Raw genomic sequence first — 26,478 nt, forward strand, 5'->3', positions numbered from 1 at the left:
TTAAATGGGTGCTATTATGCAAAAATCACTGTCATAAGGGGTTTAATCACAGTTGTTTTGCAACAGATTGTGTATATAACCAGCTTCTAATGCTAAACATTTATTAACTCTATTTTTTATAATCACACTTGATAAAAACAGTCTGCAGAAACGTGTCATCAGAGAGGGAAAGCCCTGCCCATTAACCACAATCTCTCCCTCATTAGCATGAAACTAGTCTTGTTTTTGAAGCTGCCACTATGCTGACACATTTGTATTTGCATTTGTACCTCCGCCCTCTTTTGAAAAAAGCACAATCTCATTTAATTTTAAAGCGACAGTGAAAAGGGGCAGTTTCAAAGAGTTATAAAATGTTTGTTAAGCATTTTAAGCTGAAATTTCTCATACTCACTCCTGGGACAACAGACTTTTACATCTTGATAAAAGGGGTATAATAGGTCCCCTTTTACTTAGAAGGGGGAAAAACATAAGCAATTTCAGAATAGTGTCCGACTACTGTTTAACATTATGCTTTAAATATTGATAGAGCACATGCAATTGCAATGTGTTAATGTAAACAAGTCAGGTGGTGACTTTGTTGTTTCCAAAGAGTGTGTTTGCATTAACTTTAATTCTCTTTCAAAGTCACACAACCTGAAATATTCATAATGCAAATATTAGCATCTGCAAAGCTGAACCTCAGTCCTTTCTCTGACTGCAGAAGGGGAATATCATAAAAACATTACGTGCATTGCAATTCATTCATGACAAGAGTAACATTTCAGTTAAATGTCTGTAAAATTATCCAATATTAAAGTCATGAATTTATTTGTAATTATTTATTATAAATGTATTTTAGTTTATATTTTTATTGCATGATTTTAACATATGAACTTATATATATATATATATATATATATATATATATATATATATATATATATATATATATATATATATATATATATATATATATATAGAGTAAAATGCCAGTTAAATGCTTTTCCGTAAGTAAAAACATTATACTAGTGCTACGTAAGCCTATATTAAAGTCAAAGTAATCTATAATTATTGATAATGTATTTTAATTGGTATTTTATTACATACTTTTAACTTTTGAATTTAATTTTATGACTAAATTATATATTTATGTATATTGTTTCTTTTTTTTCCTCATTTGTAAGTCGCTTATAATCATAAGTTACTTTAGTCAGGTACATCGACCCCGAATATCTGCTATGACAGGGTGTTTTCCTTTGTTGTATGATAACAATAGTAAAACCATTTGACTTTCTCAGAGGCGCGGGTGTGTCGCAGACGCTTGTTTGCATATTTAATGAGTGGGCGGAGCTTCACTGGTAAAGTCTGAGCGCACGTTGACAAAGTTTAGTTTCAGATCGTTTTCTTCTTCACACGGCGGTGTTTCTTCTCTCTTCCGGAATTTAACATGGGAGCTGCCCAGTCAGGAGGACAAGCTCAGAAGTACCAAGATCTGGCTGATAAAACAGGCTGTGAGTATCTGTGAAACTTACGACATACAGTACGTAGACAGATAGCATACGTTTATCTAGCTGTGTTTACATTGTTTTGTATATAAATGACGGTTTCTTGGTACGTCTTTTTTTCCACAAAACTAAATTGTTAGTAGGACAAAGTTTGGTACACTCGGAAATACAAAACTAGTAACTGAGGCGGTACAGGTACACGTTAATTAATCAAATTCAAGTTACAAATGTGGACCTGGTAGGTTCAAAAGTGTACTACTGCTGCCCCTGTGACATGTTTTACAACTTTTGTTCAGAGTGTCTACATTGTACTACTAAAATGTCATTACGTGTAAAAATTGTTTACTATTTTTAAATCTCAAAAGGAGAATGACATTAAAATACATTTAAGGATGAGAGTGTCATTAATGTATTTAAATGTATCAGGGATATACATTTAAAGATGAGAGTGCAGCACCAAAAATTCCTGCATTTGTTGTCATTTTAAGTATTTGTACTGCCATTATCCTCCCTATTGTTAGCAAGACTTTATCATTTAGGCGAAAAAATTTAAGTATTATTCTGTACATCAGAATGATAATGCTTCTTCTCGTTTTTGACATACCTGTAAATCTGTTACACTGAATTAAATGGGACATTATTTTTGCACATGTATTTGAGACATTGGACCCCTTTACTTTTTACATACACCTTTATTAACAGTAATAAATAAAATATTTTAACAAGTCATATACAGTACATGACATTTTATTACTTGTTAAAGTAGATTTTTGTATTCGAATGCCAAACGAAACTAATTTTTTTCAATATGAACGTAAATGAACTGCTCACTAAGCAATGTGTAATGTTTGTTAGTTCTAAGTAAATGTGTGTGTGTGTACATATTATACTACTAAAATGTCATTGTGTAAAAATTGTTTACTATTTTATAAATCTTGTGAGGCATATACAAAAGAAGAATGACATTGAAATACATTTAAAGATGAGAGTGCAGCACCAAAATTCCTGCATATATTGTCACTAAGTATTTGAACTTTGCCATTATCCTCGCTATTGTTAGCAAGACTTTATCATTTAGGGGAAAATATTTAAGTATTAATCTTTAAAGGAGAATAAATATGCTTTTGTCTCTCTTTTTTTACATAAATCTGTTATGCTGAATCAATGACAGTTATTTAAAACATTGGACCCTTTACTTTTTATATACAGGTTTATTTATTAACAGAAATAAACAATATTTTTCAGAATCACATACAGTACATGACATTTTAGTAATTGTTTGAAGTAGATTTTTGTGCTCGAATGCCAAACAAAACTGATTTTATTTCAATGTGAATGTACATGAACTGCTCACTCATTAAGCAATATGTAATGTTTGTTCACTCGAATTAAATGCGTGTGTGTACATTACTACTAAAATGTGATCAAGTGTAAAAAATTTAACTATATATATACACCTTGTCAGGCATATACATTTAAAGATGAGAGTGCAGCACCAAAAATTCCTGCATTTGTTGTCATTTTAAGTGTTTGTATTTTAGCAAGTATTGTTAGCAAGACTTTTCAAAATAATTTAGGCTTCAATATAAAAAGTATTCATCTTTAAATCCGAATAAATGTGCCTTTATTTCTTCTCTTTTTTAGATATAAATATGTTACGCTAAATGAGAATGGGACATTATTTTTGCAGAGAAGTTATTTGAAACATTAGACCCTTTACTTTTATATGCACATTCATTTTATCAACAGTAATAAATAAAATATTTATTTGAATTTTTTTTTATTTATTTATTGAATGGGATTGCTCCTTGAGATAATTCATCTCATTTTCGAGGGGGTCCCTAAGACATTCATAAATCAGTGTACAACACGTCATAACAAACATACAACTAACAAAACAAACAACCAACCAAGCAGCACAATCCCCACAATCCAAAGCCTATAAAAGCAAAAACACAATCAAAAGCACAAACAATTTGATATACAAATGAACAATAAACATCCAAATTGGAACCAATATCAATAACATTCTCAAGTTGTTTCCAAAAAAGAAAATAAATTAGCCCTGAAAAGACTAAATGACTTAATTGATCTAAATAAGGAGGGCAGATTGTTCCAGTTGTTCCACTTTCTGTTGCAATTCTGGGGAAAAAAATCATTCTGTTGCATATGATGAAGCAAATATGATGAGGTAAATGGAACAAAAAAATTATTTAAAAAAAGAGAGGAAACTAAAATAAACACATTTAAAAAGAAACAAATACCAATGATACTGTCTGCGGAACTCGGGTTGAAGCAAACCAAGAGTTTCATATAATATGCAATGATGGGTTCTATAGGGACATCTTAAAACAAACCTACATAGAGTATTTAAGACAGTATTTAAAGGTTTTAAATTAATATCAGAGGTATTGTGTGGCGTGATGGCGGCGCACATTGACGCAGCGGCTCAGAGCTTTCCTTCTCAGTGCTTTATTTGTTTGTTTTTATATGTGTCGGTCAGGCGAAAATATTTTATAGTCGATACTCCTTTTAGAATTAATTATTGTTGCCTTTTTATCTCTTGTTATTATTGTAGTTATTTTAGATAAATAGGACTGCACTGAAGGGAAGGGCAAACGTAAATTTTGTTGTATTTAGTACAATGACAATAAAGATTCTGTTTGTGATTGTGATAAATAATTTCAGCGTTATCATTAATAAGGAAAATGAATTGAGAGATTAATTTTTTTTTTTTACATTAAATGAAAACAGTTAATAGAACGATAAAGAGAACCTAAGCAGCGATATGACTTTTTAATTATAACATCAATATGTAGTTTAAAGCAGGGGTTCCCAAACTTTTCAGCCCGCGACCCCTAAAATAAGAATGCCAGTGACTCGTGACCCCCAATATTCTCTGAGGTGGAGGTTATAAATACAGAAACCTTGTATGCAATGACGCACACACACCAATAGACCCAAGTCTATTCTTTGTTTTTTTTTTATGTATGTCAGTGCTGTAAATGGGCTAGAAAGTTTAACCTGGTGTTACAAAATCTGCTGCATCTGACAGTATTGCTGTGTCTTTAGTATAATGTAATTACCCGAGAAGTCGCAATCCAATAGAACTAGTAACTATAAGCTACTATAGTAACTATATAGTTTATAGTAACTATAAACGACTATTTTTTCCTCATCAGTAGGTTATTGATAAAATACAGTAAGTCTTAAGGTTTATTAAAAATTAATTGATTTTTGAAAATCACCAGGCGACCCCCCCTTTATTGTCCCGCAACCCCTCGGGAGGTCCTGGCCCCCACTTTGAGAACCTCTGGTTTAAAGGACAGTTCAGCGTTATGTCTACTGAATGAAATTATTGAGATTTAAAAAAAAACACCATACTACAAGACTTCTTTTTATTTGTTTTTATTAAACCAATTTTTAATTAAAGTAAAGTCTAACTGCAAAGACGATTGAATATATGAAATATCAGAGTTGGAAAAATAAATTTGAATCTGGCAGACTGAATTAAATTTAGGCAAATTGTTAAAAAATAAAAGAACATGGGCCCAATGATGATCCTTGAGGGACACCCTTTTCGATAACTGAATAGACGGAGTTGAAGCCTCTAAATGAAATGAATTGACGTCTTTTATGAAAGTAAAAGTTAAACTAAAAAAGAGACTTTTGATCAAAACCTAAAGAATATAACTTATCTAACAAAAGATAATGATCAACCATGTCAAAAGCTTTAGTGAGATCAATAAAAATTGCGCCAGTGGGTTGACTTTTGTCAAAGGATATGAACACATCATTAATGAACTTCATTAAGGCTGTAGTAATCGAAAAATTTGGTCTAAAACCCGACTGGTAAAGAGAAAGAGTATCAAATATCAATAAAACATTGGTGTTTAATGTGGAATTTTGTACTCAAGTGTCAAACGAATCTGATTTTATTTCAGTCTGAATGTACATGAACTGTCACTCACAAACACAGTATTGTTTGTTAATTTCTTTACAGTTATTATAAAAAGTGTTGATGCTTGTGTCATTGACTGTAACAAAAACATACATATTCAAATGCATGATGCAAATTCATGAATGGCCAACACAAACACCCATAAACACGGAGCATCTCAGCTGGAAAGCAAAAGCATGTCTGAAGAAACTTGTAAAATGTATCTACTATTCTACACACTACTATTCTATAGCCAAATATTTTAAATAAACCACCGAGCAAATCTTACCAAAACTAACTACCTTACATATGGTGTGTAAATAGCTTTAGCACAAAATTGTATGGCTTACTTTTTCTGTTTTTCTGGTTTTAGAGGTTTTTTATTTTTTTTATTTTGGTGTGCATGTCTGATCTAGCCTATCATTTACTTTGTAGGTACCTATACACCTATAGGTAACAGGAGACTTGTAAAGGAAAACTGCACAGTGTTGTAAATTAAATCAATTAAAAGGAAACACTTGAAAATGAAGCAAAATCATATTTATATAGTTATGCATGTCATATGTTATATGTTACATGTAGTTATACGTATAGTAAGAAAAATGTTTAATTATGTGGTTCCTATTTATTTGGTGAACTATTTTCAAATGGTGAGGCAACAGCATTCAGTACAGTAGTAGGGGTTGGGATTTTAATATTTGTTTATTTAAATTAGGAAGTCTCGTGAGGAAAAATGTTTTTTATATATATATATATACAAGTGCAATCATGTGGAACAAATTACCAAAATCGATCAAGGATATAAAAGACTTAAGGAGGTTCAAAACAGCTATCAAAGATAGCTTGATGGTTGTTTGAGGATAATTAGTTTGTGTGGTGAAGGAGGATGTTTTATTTGATATGTTACTTGATTGTGAATAGGCTTGCAGCTGGAAGGCCATCCACTGCATGATGCATATGGTTGATGGTTTATTCCGCTGTGGCGACCCCTAATTAATAGAGGGACTAAGCCGAAAAGAGAAATGAATGAATGTATTTGTGAATTATTTTATTCCTATTTTAAAATGTGTGAGGTACTGTTTGTTTTATGCATCATCTGTATTTTGAAGCCATACTTTGTTTTATTTAACAGAAAGGACCACAATGGAAACAAGCCCAGGGCTTTATTGTGTTTTTATCCTCGACAGTTTTTATTTCAAAACTTGTGGGATACTTGTATTTTTGTACAGATAGTCTAAATTATGTCAAATAAAATTCAATTCAATACAGTTAAAGTCAAAATTATTAGCCCCCCTGTTTATTTTTTTCCCCTAATTTCTGTTTAATAAAGAGAAAATTTCTTTTAACACATTTGTAAACATAATAGTTTTAATAAGTCATTTCTAATAGCTGATTTATTTTATCTTTGCCATGATCACAGTAAATAATATTTTAATAGATATTTTAAAGGCACTTCTATACAGCTTAAAGTGACATATAAAGGCTTAACTAGGTTAATTAGGTTAACTAGGCAGGTTAGGGTAATTAGGCAAGTTATTATAAAACAATGGTTTGTTCTGTAGACTATCAAAAAAAATAGCTTAAAGGGGCGAATAATTTCGATATTATTGTTATATATATAACAAATAAATATAGAAACAAAAACACTAAAACAGGATAAAATGACAAATTTTTACAATTAAATAAAAACATTTATTAAACTTTCATTAATTCATTTTCATGTCAGCTTAGTCCCTTTATTAATCCGGGGTCGCCACAGCGGAATGAACCGCTAACTTATCCAGCAAGTTTTTACGCAGCGGATGCCCTTCCAGCCGCAACCCATCTCTGGGAAACATCCACACACACATTCACACACACACACTCATACACTACGGACACTTTAGCCTACCCAATTCACCTGTACCACATGTCTTCGGACTGTGGGGGAAACCGGAGCACCCGAAGGCAGGGAGAACATGCAAACTCCACACAGAAACACCAACTGAGCTGAGGTTCGAACCAGCGACCTTCTTGCTGTGAGGCGACAGCACTACCTACTGCGCCACTGCCTCGCTCTTATTAAACTTTTATTTTAACAATTGAATCATTAACTAGATTTCTAATTCAAATTTTTATTTCTTTTTTTTAAAAATAAATTAATAAATAAACATTAATACAATGTACAGCTTCAAAAACGTATGATTACAGGTCCAACATATAAATAGAAAGAAATTTAAATGTGCTTTCGATTTTGGTGTTCTCACACAATGCTGTTACTCATGTTTCTGTCTGCATCCCCGTGGAGGAGTGTAATATTGCACTCAAATAAATAATGAACAACTGTAAACAGTGTATTTTGTGACACCATGAAATAAACAATAGAGCTCGATGTGAAGTTACAGATATAATGGGAAGTTACTTCTTGTTTTGTCCATGTGATACATATTGTCATATTACACTGCATATTTTTTTTCTTTATTATTTCACACACACAAAATAAATAAATTATAATAATAATAATAATGATAATTAATTATTATTTTTATTATATTATTCTAAATGTACAATTAAAAATTGATTTTCATTTATTTTGACAAAATATACAGTATTTTATCATTCTTTATTCTAAATAAATTTTATGAATAAACAATGAATAAACTAGTTTACTTGCATTAAAGAAATTTTAAATTATTTATAAATTTACCATATAGACAGCATTTCATAGTTATTGATTGTGTACATTAAAACAAATAGTTAATTGTACAATTCACAAATAATTTTAAACAATTAGACGTGACATAATTTTAAAGTTGCAAAACTTAATCAGTATTCTCTTGCATAACAAATGCACACTGCATATAAAAACAACAATAGTAAACATTCCAGACAGTGAAGTGTTTTGGTTTGGTGACAGCTGTCATGAGACCGGGGATTGTTTGACTGATGTCTATAAATAGAGTTTGCATTGCTGCCTGTTGACAGTGTTGAACATGGAGGACACCTGTTCTAGAACCTGAAGCCGGAACTGAATGTGCCTATTGAAATAAAAAGATATTCGTTTCCACTCCATAAATTCTCTCTGATTTGATGGTGTTGATTCAAATTTTTTTTATCTCCTTCTCCATTTAGTTTCTACAGAGCAGATCAGAAAACTCCACAGCAGATTCCAGTACCTAACTCAAGATGAAGACACTTTAAGGTACAGTACAGATCTCACTACTTTAAGGCAAGAAAAAGAAAAAAAGAAAATAGAACAAAACTTGATACTTCATTGGTATGCAAGTGATGACTTTTTGCAAATTTTCTGAGCCTGAGCTACACTTGGACTTTGAACATGATTTTTAACGAACAAACCAAAATAATACTGCATGGTTATAGAAAAGGGTGACATGGTGGCTCAGTGGTTAGCACTATCCCCTCACAGCAAGAAGGTCGCTGGTTCAAGTCCCAGCTGGGTCAGTTGGCATTTCTGTGTGGAGTTTGCATGTTCTCTCCATGTTATCATAGGTTTTCTCCAGGCGCTTCGGTTTCCCCCACAGTCCTAAGACATGCACTATAGGTGAATTGAATAAACTAAATTGGCCATGGTGTATGAGTGTGTATGGATGTTTCCCAGAACTGGGAAGGGCATCTGCTGTGTAAAACGTATGCTGGATATTAAGTTGATGGTTCATTCCCCTGTGGTGACCCCAGATGAATAAAGGGACTAAGCCGAAGGAAAATGAACGAATAAATTTTTATAAAAAAAAAAAAAAAAAAAAGTTTATAGCAATATACAAGTCATGTTTTATTACTAAATGTATACATTGGTGGTTTTGATCATAATAATATTGATAAAAATAACAACAACAACAACAATAATAATTACACATTCCTTGTCAATTTCAGACGTGAACATCTTGAGAATCTCACTAATCTGGCCCTCAATCCAATCAAGAGGCAGATCATCGAGGCCTTCTTTGACAAAAGGTGAGTTCAGGAAGGCGAAAAAAACTGTTATGTAATCATTTTAAAGTTTTGATGAAACGTGTTCTGTTATGCATTTAAATGTGGACATTGGCTATTTCTGAAATGAACAGCTTAAAAACATTTAAATTAGACATTGACAATGTCTACAAATTAACTTTTAAAATTAACCATTTAAATATTACAACAATTATTCACATTTTATTTTGCATTTTTCGGATATCAAACTATTGACCTTACCCTTCAATGCGGAAGTGCGCTTGTTTTTGCGATGTTTTAGAACTTCCTAGTCATTTCTCTCAAAGGAAACTGAATCGGAATAACAAACGGCAGAAAACCGGCAGCAAAAACCCTGCAGCCCAAGACCGATTACTCACTGAAGCTAAGTAGGGCTGAGCCTGGTCAGTACCTGGATAGGAGACCACATGGGAAAACTAGGTTGCTGTTGGAAGTGGTTTTAGTGGGGCCAGCAGATGTCACTCAACCTGTGGTCTGTGTGGATCCTTAAGCCCCAGTAAAGGCTGATTTATACTTCTGCGTCAATTGCCGGTGTATGCTACGGCATTGACGCATAGCCCTTCGGCGTCGCTGACGTGCACCTCCCAAAAAATGTAACTACATGTCGCAACAACGCGTAGCGCAAGCTCTGTGATTGGTCGGCTTGGTAGCGCTGACGAGTCTGGGCGGGACCCAGAGCCGCGCAAGTGATTGTTTACAAGTGTAGAGTCCTGTGAAGCAGCTCCGGATGGAAAGTTTTGTTTTGTGTTTACCTCATAGTTAAAGTTGTTGCTCGTCCGCCGGTTCCTGCCTCAAAATGAGCGAGTTTGAGCCACTTGTACATCCAGGAAGTGTTCAGGAAAAGCAAAACAGCAGAGAAGAAACTCAACACAGAGGAACATTAACAGCTCACTGCCCACTAGCGTTTCTGTGAACTTTAATAATAAATCTAAATAAAATGCAGCGCTTCCCACCTCCAATCGCAATGACTTCTGGGACTTCCAGAGCGAGTTCGGTGCTCAAGTCTGCATCGTTGCGTCCTCGATATCAAGATCACATCCGGGAAGTTTCACGCGTCCTCCGCACTTGCGGTCTTGAGTATTGGAACTGAACTTAGGCAGCTGATGATGACGTTGCACGAGAACACGAGGACGCAAGACCGCTGAAGAACGCATATTGAGAAACAGCCCCAGTTTCACTATAGGGAGACATTGAAAACCTGGACTGGAAAGACATGACAAACTGAATTAGTTGTTAAAAATTTGCTATTAAAAGTAGTGTTGAAAAACATGTCTCCGTCAAACAGCACATCTTGGGGAATATTTGAAACAGAATTCAATGTTCACATGAGGACTAACAATTTTGTCTTCAGCTGTGTTATCTAAATCGCTAAAAACAGACTGTGGGGAGTAAAAGAAAAAATTAATGAAGTTATACAATGAAATGAAAAACATTTGTTTCATTTTATATCTTCAACTATGTCATCTACCCAAACTTTTCAGCTCGTGACCCCCAATAGAACAATTCCAGTGACTCGCAAGTCATGACCCCCACTATCCTCAGAGGTGGCAATCATTCATTTTCTTTTTCGACTTAGTCCCTTTATTAATTTGGGGTCACCACAGCGGAATGAACCACAAACTTATCCAGCAAATGTTTTTATGCAGCGGATGCCCTTCCAGCTGCAACTCCATCTCTGGAAAACATCCGTACAAACTCATTGACAACAGACATTTTAGCCTACCCAATGCACCTGTACAGCATGTCTTTGGACTGTGGGGGAAACCGGAGCACGCGGAGGAAACCCACGCGAACGCAGAGAGAACATGCAAACTCCTAGGCTTATTGACAACACAAAAAAAGTGCAAAAGTTTAACGACCATATCATTTTTTATAGTCATCATTCAATTGTTTAATTTTATATTAACCTCACTTAATGAGAATGGTGAGCACAATGTTTACAGCACAAGTCTATTCTTGGTTTAATTTTGGAGACCGCCACTTGGAGATCATCCTCCATGTTCAGTCGTGGCCTTTATTTTTAATGTACGAGTGCCATAAAGGTGTTAAAATCTAACATTGATGCTGTAAAATCAATCTGCTGCAACTAAGGGCCCGTTTACACTAATATGTTTTAGTTTTAAAACGTATAAGTTTTGCCTTCCGTCCACACTACACCAGTTTTCAAAAACGGCCGTTTTCATTCTAAATCATTAGTGTGGAAGGGGGAAACGGAGACATCTGAAAACAAATCTGATTGGGGCTTTTCCCTCAATTTTAAGTAGCCTACACACAGTTCAGTCTTGCATTCTCTCCTTGTAAGTTCAGACTTTGCAAGTTTGATATAGAAAACAAACTCCAGAGGACACGTCAGGTAAATCTTCAATAGGAACAGTGTGCTTTATGACCTCATTTACATCACCCTGGCTACGTTGTTTTACTTTCTTAATAAGAAAATGAAAACTTAATATGAGGAACTGCCTATTTTCATTTTGATATTAGCAACTTAACAGACAACAAAAATGCTGAGGCATCGTGTAGCTGCATATTCATATGAGCCTCATCTTCACTGTATGCAAATTAAAAACAAAACAGAGCCTACAACATAACTCCTTTCATTTTCAGTGAAAAATAAAAAACATTACTTTACGTAGCGGGTGCACCTCGCTACGCACATAAGGTTAAGGATGACCACTATTAAAAGAGGTCACCTGGAGTCCCTTTTCCCTCTCCCCAAGCACACACACAGGCCAAGTTGTCAAAAGGGGTAACAGATTTATTAAACAAATATTTCAAGAGTTCACACTTAGCTGATGATTGATTATAAGCAAGTTTGGCATGCTGTCCCGGGAGAGAGCCCTGAGCTCGAAGGTTCTTGAGCCCTGGGCTCCCTCCCGTTTGGAGGTAGAGAGGGGAGCCTCGAGCTCAGGTAGATCTCGACTACTCCTCTTTTTATAATAGCTAAGGATTAAGATTGAAGGCTATTAAAAGATATGCTGCATTATTAGATTACCTGTATTGAAATTTAGATTTAACGATTAACTTGTTGTACATGTTTTTGGAATGTGGGAGGAAACCGGAGAACCCGGGGAAAACCCACGCAAGCACGGGAAGAACATGCAAACTACACACAGAAACGACCACCGGCCTGTTAAGGAACTAGAACTGGTGACGTTCTTGCTGTGAGGCGACAGTGCTAGTCACTGAGCCACCGTGCTGCCCTATGGAGGGAAAGGTGAAAAGGTAGGGGTGGAAGGGGGAATTCTTCAAATCGAAGATGACTGTAGTGAGAAAACCCTGGCTCTTTATAGTGGTTAGGAATGGCCTGATTGGTGGATCAAGCATGCTAATGCAGAACCAGCCGTGTTCAATCATAATCACGTGCTCCTCTCGAAATTAGTTTATGAATAAACTTCACTTCAGTATCAGGACCAGGGAACTAAAAGACCAAAACAACAAACAAAACAAGGTACGCTACCTAATATTAAATTTCTAACCTAAACCGAAAATAAAGTTCCGTAAATTAAACTAAAAATTCTCCCCTTCATAACTATCCATTAAACATGAGAAAACGGGACGAAAGAAAAAGGGCCTTCCCTTTGATCATTCAGCAGTAAGTAAACATTTAGGCACAGCTAACACAGTATACCGTCCTAGTAACGTATTTAACAGAGTATCTCACCAGATGACTTTGGAAAAACGTTTCAGACAGAAAGATATCACTGCCTCAGATGGCAGACTGACTACATGGGTTTTAACGCAATTTATGCCCGATTTTCACCTTCTGGGAAAAGGAGATAAATAAGTTTACTACAGCTCGTGATAAGCAAATAAACACTTAGTTTATGTTGTCATATTTTCATTGTAAATTTCTACATTCTAGTTTAATAAACAAAAATATACTCATAAGCATCATTTAAAATGATTATTCATATAATTATTACGGGTAATTATGATGAGGTATTTTCTACATAGTATATTACTAAAGCACAACAGCAGCTTGTTTACATTTATTGGATATAATCAGGGCCGGAGTGGGACTCCTTTTCAGCACTGGAGTTTCAAGCCTTCGACCGGCCCACCTCAGTTCACGACTGACTATATTAAAATAAGGTCATTTCCAATTCAGTTTCTAATGACACTATCAAGTCTTTTTAAAGAAAACAGCTGCTTTAGAACTTCAAATGTTCAACAACCTTACAGTTTTATATGTCTTAACAATAAAAATGAAAAAAAAAAAAAGCTCAACTCAGGTGAGGATCGAACACGGGTCAGCAGCGTCATAACGCAACTACTGACCGCTAGACCACAATGGTACTGCTGTGCTCATGATGCCGGAATGATAATTCATCATTCTGCAGGCTACGAGACAATAAATAAGAAGAGCGGAGCTGCTGCAAAATAATGGATAAAAAGAGTGAGGCTATGGTCAGATAATTAAATAAATGAAAAAAAGTTCGACTGCGACTGCTGCTTTCTCCATTCGCCTTGCTGGAGAGAAACAGTCTGCGCAAATGAAGCGCAGAGTTGGTGTCATTGACTACAGCTCTCATCTGATTGGCTGAAAGGTACGAGTTGCCCAGCCTCTGCCAGGAAAGTCTCAATAATACACACACATGTATCCAGGGGGAGTCGTACGTGAAAGAGGATTAGCACATTCTCATTCAGGATGAACTCGCAAGTTTTAAACATTCAACACTTTTTGTACACTCTTATACATTTGCAAATGGTGTTTTGCATTTGTGAAACGTATTTTATGAAAATGTATTTTTTATTTTGTGCACGTGAAAATTTTTTGTGAATATAAATAAATATTTTACGCACGTGAATTTGATTTTATGCATGTGTACACGGCTACGCATGTGTACATCGTGTCTTTTGCGTGAATTTCTTTTGAGACTAATCTGATTCCATACTGTTGCTTTGTCATTCATGTAGCGTAATAACTCCAGGATTTGCAATTAAATGGAAAAAGAATTGAAAGGCTGATTGCTGTTTATTTGCATGATGTTTTTTAATGTAACTATTAAATACTATTTTTATCTTCTTTAGGTTATGGAAAAACTATGGCTATTTAATAACATATATGATATTTTTGGAAATCTCCAATTGACCCCCCACCCCCCCCCCCACACAGACTGTTGGGAATAAAATCAAATTAAAAAATAAAATAAAATAATAAAATATAAAGATTTGTCTCATTTTATGTCTTCTATTATGTCCTCTAAACCACTAAGACAGACTGTGGGGAATTAAAAATAATAATATTAAATCAAGGGTGACAGTGGATCAGTGGTTAGCACTGTTGCCTCACAGCGAGAAGGTCTCAGTCTCGGCAAGAAGGTCTCAGTCTCAGTTCGAGTCTCGGCTGGGTCAGTTGGCATTTCTGTGTGGAATTTGCTTGTTCTCCCTGTGTTTGCATGGGTTTCCCCCGCGTGCTCTGGTTTCCTCCACAAGTTCAAACACGTGCTCTATAGGTGAATTGAATTAACTAAAATGGCCTTAGTGTATGAGTGTGTGTGTGTGTGTGTGTGTGTGTGTGTGAGTGTGTATGGGTGTTTTCCAGTACTGGGTTGGAGCTGGAGGGTGCATCCGCTGCGTAAAACATATGCTGGAATAGTTGGCGGTTCATTCTACTGTGGCAACCCCCGATGAATAAAGGGACTAAGCCGAAGGAAAATGAATGAATTAATGAACAATAAAAAAAATATTTGTGTCATTTTATGTCTTCATCTACATCTTATAAACCACTGAAACAGACTGTGAAAAATAAAATAAAATACAATTAAATTAAACAAAACAAAATAATAAAATAAATCTGTGTGTTCTCCAGGAATTTGGGTCAGAATGAGAAGGGCTGCCTGCAGGAGATTGGTTTTGAAGAGTTTGTCACAGTCCTGTCTGTCTTCAGACCAACTAAACCACGCACGGCTGAGGACAAAAAGAAAACCATCAAGGAGGAGAAACTTCGCTGTAAGAAAACATCTCAAACTCTCTCCACTGTGCTTTTTGATTTAGCTGATAACATTTGAAGCCCTGCAGACTTTCGCTATGACTTTAACATGTTCTGACATGATACATACAATCTGAATCCTCCAAACTAATGTTAAGGTTTTCAACATGAGCCCCATTTTCATGTTTCTGCAACTTCAACATGCTTCGACATGATGGATACAATCAAAATTATCCAAACAAACTTTAGGCTTCACTGAATGTGTCCCTTTGAAAATGTATTCTCCTTTCAGAGAATATTTAAGTTCACTTTCTCAGTATTATAATACAACAAGTATAAGGATAAGTTGGAACATTTGTGTAATATGCACTAACATCATCAATATGTTATTTGTTGATTCTCGTTAAAGGTGCAGTAGGTGATCTTCCACAATGCTAACAGCTTAGCATAAATCTCTGAATCAAAGTCCCTCCCCTGCCGTCTAGAGCCACGCCTCCTTAAACACAAGCACAGCAAAAGAACCCTCTCTCATGTGTTAAAAGCAACTATAGTGCTTGTCCGGCGGCGTGCAAGCCAAACTGACATGCTGTTTCAGAGCAAATATTTAGAGTTTAGAATAGTGATTTTTACTTGTGGTCTGTTGTTAAACTAATTATTATTAATAAAGGTCCCTTATGAAACTGAAAATAGTCTTATCAATCTTGCATCGGAAGATTTTAGTAGCTAAACAACACTTCTGTGAAGATATAACCCATTTGTAACAACAACATCTAACGTTACATCAGCTTTGCGTGAAGCTAAAACAGTTTTAAAACAGAACATTACCTGTCTAAGAGAAATCCTTCAGACATGTAGCATCCTTTCTCCAGCGTGCAAAGGTAACTCCAATATTGATTTAGGTTTTCAAAAAAGTTTTGATTCAGCAGGTTTTAACCGATCGCGCGGGTGCTCTCTCTCGAGAACGCCCGGCGGTCGGCGGAGATGCTTACAAATGGCTGCGCAGATGTTCAAATCTGCATTTGCTGACAGACAGATTGGGCTACTTATCAGAATTAAAAGAGATGTCGCCCCGACTCTATTTAATTGGATAAACATTTTTTAGTTTTATGCCTTACCCAAAATATAAAAATAAATATAAACACATTTAGATCATTTACTTAAATCATTACTATTAGACTGTGAAGAGACTGAATCAGCACAACAAAAAATGCTTCTGAAGACAATCTCCTACTGCACCTTTAACCTTTATTTAGTTGACAAATGTACAAAGAAAATGTTTTCATATAGTAATTCTAAATATGAACTAATTTTGATGTCAATGGCTGCAACAAACTATAAAAAAAGAGTTGAGGCATGTTTAACAATCTTACTTTAAAATGACAACATTAATATTGCTAATATTAGGGCGGCACAGTAGCTCAGTGGTTAGCGCTGTTGCCTAGAAGAAGGTCATTGGTTTGAGTCCCGGCTGGGTCAGTCGGCACTTCTGTGTGGAGTTTGCATGTTCTCCCCATGTTATCGTGAGTTTCCTCTGGGTGCTCCGGGTTCCCCCACAGTCCAAAGACATGCACTGTAGGTGATTTGGGTAAGCTAAATTGTCCATAGTGTATGAGTGTGTCTGGAGTGTGTATAGGTGTTTCCTAATACTGGGTTGCAGCTGGAAGGGCATCCGCTGAGTAAAACATATGCTGGAACAGTTGGTGGTTCATTTTACAGTGGCGACCTCTCAAGTAGAGACTAAGCTGAAGGAAAATGAATGAATAATATTGTTAATATTTTTATTTTTTTATATTTTCTCTGTCAATTTGAAAAAAAGGTTAAAGAGAACCAACTAATCAGCCAATTTTACTGCATTTTACAAATATTCCATTAACAATTTTTGGAAAATGGGTTATGTTTCTTTTTAATTATACATGTAAGTTTTTTTTTGATTGTCCACCATAAAACAGTTTGACAGAAGGTCATCTTTTCTTCTCTGTAGTTCTGTTCAACATGCACGACACTGACAATGACGGCGTCATCACACTGGACGAATACAGACGCGTAAGAATTATTTAACTTCTTCCTTTATGTACTGTTAACATGTTTAAAGCAGCCCAATTCTACAGTGAGACTATTTTACGAATTGTCAGAAAAGTGGCTAATTCATCCGATTTAATTAGAAAGTGTACAATTTTTAAAAGAAGGCGCGCCCCCAAAACCCCACCCCTAAACCTAAACTGTCAGTGGGGATGAGCCAGTTGTAGTAAAATGTCTGACTGAGATCATATCCTTAGCTACTAAATCAAAACATTGGGTTTAGCTTGGTTTAAACACTATTGGTCCATTTTCACTGAGTGGAAAGAGTCAACGGTCATTCTCGCTCGAGGAAATGTCAAAGTAAAGCTGTACAGGTCGTTCATATATCAAAACAGATGCTTTACACACATAAATACTTAAATAAATGTTCATTACTAACCTTTCTATCAACATGATTTGATTATAACTGCAGATCAATGATGCGAAATAGTCTACTGTAACTTAACAGAAATAAATGCAGCATATATGAACACATACAGACCCTTACAGTCTCTGATATGTTACCAATTACAGAAAAACTACACACAGCAGACATTTAGTCCTTGTTTGGGTTCAAAAACGACATGCAACATTTAGCCCACAGTCAGTGCAAACCTCTCATCTGCATCTTTAATCTTCAGCAGCTTATGTAACCTCTTGTTAGAAAGCAAATCCATCATTCCGAGTTTATAATAGTCTAAAAGGTGATGATAATAGTAAACATGGCAATTTGTTCATGCTTTAGGTTGCTAAAAGAATCATTTGCTCACGCTTTATTCTCATGTTTGTCCGTTTCTGAAAGGATCAAATGTCAGAAGCACTTCAATAATCACACGCACGCTATTATCATCAGCACAAGAAGTTCGTTATTTCAAATATAGACGTGCAAGCAAGCAAACGCAAGAATTTGAAACCGCTCACACTTTAGACGGCCTTGTAAACAACTATGGGACATAGGGTAGATTTGCTTCTTGGCTTTGGGGCTGTTCATCAAGGCCACAACATGTTTTGTTTGAGCTCGGGTCGACCGTGGCTTGTTATTATATGTATAGATTATTACGGTGTAATGTCTCAGCAGTGTATTTAAAAATTGCACTTCCTTTGTTTTTATACTCCTGGCTTGTTGCACGAGCGAGTGACGTATCCTTGTAAACCAATAGCGTTCAGCTCTGTGTCTTGCTCCGCCTTTTGGTACCCTTTTGTTGTGCTAGGTACCCTTGCGAAAGGATACCCAAAAAGTGTCACGGTACGATTTGCTTTTTGGTACTTTTTGACTGTGGAAACGCCTATAAAAGCTGACTGAACCGTACCACTCAGTGAAAACGGGCCATGTAGGCCAGGTTTACTAACAGGCTGCACCACTGCAACCTTCTTTTGGTGGAACTCTTATATTCGATCTTACATTTCTAGTTGTAAGAAATACACTGGACAACTTTTCACATACAATCTTAAAAATTCATTTTTTTTTTGACGTTTATTTTAGGTGAAGTGAAATGTACAAAAAAAATCTGTTCACTGGTCAATTGGATTTAAGCCTGGCATACATTGTGAAATTTCAGCTAAACTGGGGTCGAGAGACAGATTTTGGAAATCCCAAAAGATTGCTATGATCCAAGGCTAAAATCTGTGGTCTTTGATTATTGGTTTGGCATGTTTACTGACAGCCTATTAGTAGTTGTTGTAATCAAATTTTCCTGAGTTGGCACTGTTACAGCAAGAAAGTCACTGGTTCGAGCCTCGGTGGGGTCAGTTGGCATTTCTGTGAGGAGTTTGCATTGGGTTTCCTCCAGGTGCTCTGGTTTCCCCCCACAGTCCAAAGACATGCGGTACAGGTGAATTGAGTAAAGTAAATTGGCCGTAGTGTATGAGTGTGTATGGATGTTTCCCAGAACTGGGTTGCAGCTGGAAGGGCATCCACTGTGTAAAACATATGCATATGAATAACATATGAATAAGTTGGTGGTTCATTCCGCTGTGGTTACCCCTTATGAATAAAGGGACTAGGCGGAAGGAAAATGAATAAATGTTCACATTGAAAATAATTTTTAAGAAGAGTTAATAAATGTAAACATTTGCCAGAAGACTTTTTAATTTATGGATTACCAAAACAACCTATTTTTGAATTTGTGCTGCTGTCTTGTGATTGCATTATTCATTATGTAAACAAGCGGCTGCGTCTGTATTCGGTAATTCACACAATGTCAGTAAATCTATCCGTGTTTGTGACTGTAGGTGGTGGAGGAGCTTCTGTCCAGCTATGAAACCATTGAAGCAGAAACGGCCAAAGCTATTTCAGACGCTGCAATGCTGGAGGTGGCCAGTGTCACAGTGGGTCGGATGGTACGATCTGTCATGCTTGAATCAATTATACATTCATCTGATTTAAATATAGTCATTTTTTATTGTCAAGTCTTATGGGACTCTAAACTCAGGGGTGTCCTATCTCGGTCCTTGCAGGGCCGGTGTCCTGCATATTTTAGTTCCAACTGCAATTAAACACACCTGAACCAGCTAATCAAGCTCTTTCTAAGTATACTAGAAAGCTCCAGGCTGGTGTGTTGAAGGAAGTCGGAGCTAAACTATGCAGGACACCGGCCCTCCAGGACTGAGTTTGGACACCCCTGCTGTAACTGATACCTGGTGATCTTGATTGTCTCTTTTTTGCTTCAGAGTCCCGATGAATTTTATGAAGGAATCACCTTTGAACAGTTTATGCAGGTTGGTATAATTATGACTGTATGGTTATACCTGTACGATTATACTGTATGGTTATATAGAGGGTATGCATGTGATGTCACTGTCAGCTGGAATGACTGTGGCTCCGCCCACTGTGTGGCAGTGTTTGTAGGCAGTGTAAAAATTGACCTAATGTAGCTACCAGAGTTTTTGTCTCATGACGTCAGCATATATGCTGCTTTCTCCTCACCTGTAATGTTAATGCATACATACTAGCCAATCAGTCAATCTCACTAACCAATCAGAGTAGACTGCCGTTTAACAAACTTAATTTACACTCATAATTCATGATTTGTGCAAACAAATCTTTGATCAATTCTTAAAGAACCGTTTTGTGAACAAGTTTATTATATTATTATGGTGGTTTGAGAAAGGCATCATACTGTTAAACGTATATAAACATATTATTCTTCTGTCTTCTTCTTAGACTATTTTAAGAACGCATCTCCTCTTAGACCGTTCATTTTACAACCACCAAACTAACTCCAAACCTCCAAACTATACTGAATCAATTTGATATATATTTTCTAACTGATCCAACTTATGGGTTTCCGATAACAGAGCCGGAAAATTCTGAAAAGTCCCATCGACTTAACATTGGACCAAACTTTGTGACCTCATAACTTTGCGCCAGACTGTCATACAGACTTAATGTCGGGCTCATTTAACTCAGACTACCAATCTGCCAATCACTGATGACCTTTCAACTTACTAGCCAAACCCTAGCAACCACTTAATGTACCCAAGCAATTGTTCCATAGACTTATAAAAAAAACTGCCATTGAATGTACAGTACATTGGACATAAAGTACTAACGACATACCAATCCATACTAAAAACATACTAGCAACATGCTAATTCATACTAAATTAATGCTAACAACATGCCAGTTTATACTACAAAAAAAGAGCTTAGAATCACCAAGAGGCGACACTCAATAGAATATTCCATTGCAAAAGCAGCGCTCAGCAACAGCCCGTGATTCCGCCATTTTGGAGTGAAAGCAATCAGCTGTCCACTGGATTTTATTTCTGTCACGATGGTAAGCAGCAGTAGCGTAGCGCAAAATGCGGAGGCCCCCCTGCAGGGATCACTGACGGGCCCCCTGATGTATTGGTGGCGCGATCACAAATTAAGGAGCGGGGGAAGGCAGGCGGGGTGGAGCGACAACGCGGGGAAGCCTTCACAAACTGAGGAGCGATCACAAACCGAAAGCGGCGAGAGCGTCAAAGTAGCCAGAAGTCATTCATTTTCAATGAGAACCGTCGGCGAGAAACAGCGCGACGCGTCTTCTCCGGTGTGTGAGCGTCAAGGAGAGATCAAATCAAGTCAACTTTGAGCTACGATATGACGCGGTTCGGCGGCAAGCAATCAGAATAAAGTAGTCCACCGCTTGAGAGGTGTTCTGAGAAAACAGACCTGTGAACTTTGGTTCCGACCACAGTTGTTCCCAAGAGTTTGATTATTGCGGTTGCTGGATTTTCAACTATTGAAAATCGTGACGACGCGGGGCCCCCTAATCACGCGGGCCCCCCCGCAGTGCGTGCCCTGCGGGCCCGTCCGCTACGCCACTGGCAAGCAGCTGCTTTGTTTTTTACTTCTTTATTTAAAAAGCGCATTAAAGCTGAGATACACCCTGAAAGACGACAATACAACACTTACTATCACAATCATCAGCACTTTTAATAGTTTATTTCACAGACTTATAATATGCTGTTGTGCTATTGGAATTTTCATTCCAAAATGGCCGCCGAGTGACACTAGTGGCAGTTTCCCAAATTGCACAAGAGTGTCGCCTCTTGGTGATTCTATGCTCTTTGCCAAAAATTATGCTAACAACATGCTAATTCCTACCAAATTAATGCTAACAACATGCTAATTTATACTAGAAACATGCTAGTGACATGTTATTTCATACTAGAACCATGATAATTTATGTTAGCAACTGCCTAGCAACTACTCAGAACACCTTAGCAACTGTCTAGCGATACCTCTGCAACTGCCTAGCAACCACTAAGAACACTCTAGCAACCACCTAGCAACACCTTTGCAATGACCTAGAACACTTTAGCAACTGCCTAGAAAAACCTTAGCAATCACCTAGCAACGCCTTAGAAACCATTCAGAACATCCTAGCAACCACTTAGAAGACCTTAGCAATTGCCTAGCAACACCTTAACATCTTGTGAAAACACCATAGCAACGCCTTAGGAACCACTCAGAGCACCCTAGCAACCGCCTAGCAACACCTTCAGATTATAAACAGGTATCAAAGAGTAATATTCAATAGACTGATTTCACGTGGCCACCATTTTAAACAGCGAAATTGAGGCTGCGGTGGGAAAAAAACCTGCAAGTTAAAAAAAACGATCTTAATTTTGATTCTGTAAAATATCCAAGAAACAGCGAAAATGGACCTCATTAAGTCTCAACTTTTATTACAGCTCATGACAGACATTTCTCAAAGAGGGCATAACAAAAATCTTACCTGAGATAGTGTGTGGGGGCTCGATTGCACAGAGACAGTTGGCTCTCGCTTGTTTGAGAATGCCTGTGACAGCAGTGACGTAATTTTGACTGTGGAGTGACGTTTTTTGATTCGCAATCATAATCAGGTCTTCGTGTCCGTGGTGAAACTGTATTTTGTGTTTGTAAACTACACCCATCATAAATTTATCAGTCATATACACACAGACAAAGAAAATGTCGTATCTGTGTCTGTTCTAATCACAGATTTTGGAACTGTACCCTTGTAAAATTCAGAGTATGTTCCGTTTTCCTTGGCGTTTTTATAATTACAGATGTGTGAATTTTATTTCAGCATGAAATATTTATGACAGTGATTTTATTCCATAGATTAGCAGTTTCTGAAATACTCAAGACGTCTGGCACCAACAACCATGCCACCTTCAAAGTCACTTAAATCACCTTTTTTACCCATTCTGATGTTCGGTTTGAACTGCTGCAGATCGTCTTGAAAATGTCTAAATGCATTGAGTTGCTGCCATGTGGCTGATAAGAAATTTGCGTTGACGAGCAGTTGGACAGGTGTACCTAATAAAGTGGCCGGTGAATTTGAGCTTGCGAAATTCTGGCATACAGCGCTGTGAAAAGGGAGTAGACATTTAAAAAAGCAATTGATTGGTCTATATTTTAAATTCATGTCCAGAGATGTCATGTTGTGATCCTCCATTGGTCTCACGCAGTCATGTGATGGAATTTCACAGGTCAGAGTTCACCAAGCTTGAACTTTGCAACGCAGCGACCTGCGAAACCTGTGCTCGCGTTTGAGTGCGTATGAATGGAATTCTATGGGAAGAAAAGTGCAGTGTGACTGCAGCCTAACACCACAATTCTTTCTTATCCTGAACTTTTTAAGTAGTTTAATGTGTTCTCAAAATTCTAAACATTTAGATTTCGATTTTTTATTTAAAAAAACAATCAAAAACATTCTAAACATTTAGATTTCGATTTAAACTTAAAAAAATTCTAAACATTTAGATTTTAATTTTTTATTTAAAAAACAAAACAAAAAAATTCTAAACATTTAGATTTCGATTTTTTTTTAATTAAAAACAAAAAACAAAAATAAAATCTAAAAACATTTAGACTTTGATTTTTTTTTTAAATATTCTAAACATTTAGATTTAGATTTTTTTATTAAAAAAAAATATTAAATCCGAATACAAAACATAAAAAAGCAGTCTACTCTACTCTACAGGCTTTCATAAAAAACCTGAGAAGTTGGGGAAGACCTATATATATTTTTTTAACCACTACCAATGAACAAAAGCAGTTAATACACAAAACATTCCTCGTATATCTCCTTTACAACTCACATCTGAACATCTCTCCCACAGATATTAAAAGACATCGAGATCGAGACCAAGATGAACGTTCACTTTTGGAACTTGGACACCAGAACGATGCATTGTGGGAAATGAAGTTTAACTTCTGCTTTAGAGCAGCATTTCTCCCATGGATTCAAGTATTGATTTTCGCTGCCATATCTTCAGTGCTAAACATAGTGAGCGTGACATTCACTGGGAAATGCATTTATAGTCCAGACCTCGGGGACAAATGAAACATACTTTAGAGACTTTATACTGTGTATTTGAAGGAGATGTATATACCCAGATAAGCCTGGTTATTCTTGAACATGCTTTCATGAGTATACAGTATTTTTATTAGGAATTTTATAGTGGAGGAATTTTCACAAATTAAACAATCTGCGCTTTCTTTGGTTTGACAAAGCAGTGCTGAAAGACTGACTCCACACCCTGAGTTAATGAATCCCCAAATCTTATCTTTCACTTCAGAAAAACAGCACGGAGAGTCTGTTTTCCTGCTCGTGTCCTCTTATTAGTAATATGCCATCCTTCTGGCTTCCTTCAATCAAGGTTATTTATTAATATACAATGCTGTATATTACATGGTGTGGAGTTTTTATAGCGATGGCGTATATCAGTCATATTTTTGTACATTGTTGTCATTTCAAATCCTCAAGTGTAAGCAATCAAGTCCAAATCGCTTTCAGATTGGAGAGATTAAATGGTAACAGTTTAAATGCGCACTGATTGATCTGTTGTGGATGTATTTCTGTCTGACATGATGAATCTTGTGTATGCACGGTTATAAAATACCTCCCATTCCATATTTGGTTAGGATCTGTGGTTGGAGCTAGAGCCAAATTAGGAAAATGTCCTGATGGAATGAGTGTGCTTCTTCTGAGTCTTTTTGAATGCAGCTTCCACATACAGTAGATGAATACTTTTACATTTAACAATTCATTTCCGTACATAAGAAATTAATAATTAATTGCTTTAATAATCTAGCAATGTGTTAACAGTGAGTTAATTAAGCTGATTCATTTAATAAAATAACATGGGGGGGGGGTGTTTAAATGGCACCTATTTTACCCCCTCATTCAAAATTTAAGAGAAGTCTTTTGTGTCTCCAGAATGTGTCTGTAAAGTTTCAGCTCAAAACACCCATCAGATTATTTATTATACCTTTCAGAATCTGGGAAATTTGAGCTGTTTGGACAGTGTAGTAGTTTTTGTTACCTGCTCTGAAGCGTGAAGGCTTCAAGTACATAAACAGTACAGTGACACACAAGAATGAAGCAGATCTCCCTTACTACAGAAAGAACCCTATTGGTATTTGATGTAGAGTTAATTCAAGCCTTTCTGCAACGATGAGTCACAAACTATGTCATTATAAAGTATGCGCAAACACATACACACGTTTAGCTTTGCACTGTTTGTGCACGGCATATGTTACAGGATACACATTATAATGCCCACTGTATGGATATACGTCAAAATAAACCTGATTTAAGGTCCACAAATCGATATTGGAGCGTCTTCTTTTATTTTAGAAACCTAATACTATTAATATCCTAAACAATCAATGACTGAGTTTTGTCTGTTGAATTATTGACAGTAAATAAACCAACAAAACTTCATTTTGCATCATTTGTGTTCTTTATCATCCTAAATGGAGATCTAATATTACTGTACACTAAAATGTACAGGCACAGAAAATGATAAAATAAGTAAAAACACTAAATGTAGAATCAAAGTCATGTGTTTGAAATGGCCTGTTAACACAGGCACGCATATATCTATAATCTGGCCATAAAACACATACATTACTGTTAAAATGACTTTAAAGCGATGTGACCCCAGATTGTCCTTAGGTAGCAATACCAGTCATCCAAGAGCCCCATGGAGTCTAAGGGCCGCTCAGTGTGTCGTAAGGCATGGACAAGCCGATGTTATAGTTGTAGCCGGAGGACTCGGCGTAGTTGGACCGGCAGATGGGCAGAATGTGATCCTGACTGGACGAGTCCATGGAGAAATCATAATGACAGATCAGTCCTCGGTATCTGCACACACACACACACACACACACACACAACACAAGAGCACACTGAATCCTGGAGACTAGACATATGATGATATTCAAAAGTCAGTATATCGTGATAACGCACAATATTCTCAACATCGATATCATGGGCTCTTTAAAATATTTCAGGAGTTCACACTTAGATATTGCTTGAGGGCGAAAGTGGTGCAGTAGGTAGTGCAGTCGCCTTACAGCAAGAAGGTCGCTGGTTCGAATCTCTGCTCAGTTGGCAGTCCTGTGTGGAGTTTGCATGTTCTCCCTGCATTCGCGTGGGTTTCCTCCGGGTGCCCCGGTTTTCCCCACAGTCAAAAGACATGCTGCAGGTGAATTGGGTAGGCTAAATTGTCCGTAGTGTAAGAGTGTATGAGGGTGACAGGCCTAGATGACAGGCCGGCCAGAATGTGTAAAAAAAAAAAGTCTTTATCATATGGACAAGTCTAAATGGAGGACTT

At 36.5% G+C, this 26,478-nt stretch overlaps 2 protein-coding genes across 6 annotated transcripts in view; one reads left to right on the plus strand and one right to left on the minus strand.

The window, feature by feature from the left end:
- The first annotated feature begins 1,367 nt into the window (after window positions 1–1,367).
- Window positions 1,368–25,583, plus strand: tesca (tescalcin a). Of its 3 annotated transcripts, none has more exons than XR_012405833.1 (8): window positions 1,368–1,490; window positions 8,536–8,605; window positions 9,295–9,375; window positions 15,203–15,342; window positions 17,304–19,212; window positions 19,613–19,720; window positions 20,051–20,098; window positions 23,977–25,583. XR_012405833.1 is itself a non-coding variant. In NM_213328.1 (8 exon segments), coding segments are annotated over 8 exon segments (657 nt in total). In that variant the 5' UTR covers window positions 1,390–1,426; the 3' UTR covers window positions 24,061–25,583.
- Window positions 25,473–26,478, minus strand: part of fbxw8 (F-box and WD repeat domain containing 8) — a 41,103-nt gene continuing 40,097 nt past the window's right edge. For 2 of the 3 annotated variants that reach the window (XM_021475977.3, NM_001114578.1), the window contains 1 exon segment: window positions 25,584–26,006. In XM_021475977.3, the coding sequence (XP_021331652.1) occupies window positions 25,853–26,006 (154 nt within the window). In that variant the 3' untranslated portion in view covers window positions 25,584–25,852. 3 annotated transcript variants of the gene reach the window in all.

This window comes from Danio rerio, chromosome 5 (genome assembly GCF_049306965.1).
Source record: "Danio rerio strain Tuebingen ecotype United States chromosome 5, GRCz12tu, whole genome shotgun sequence".
Taxonomy (NCBI): domain Eukaryota; kingdom Metazoa; phylum Chordata; class Actinopteri; order Cypriniformes; family Danionidae; genus Danio; species Danio rerio.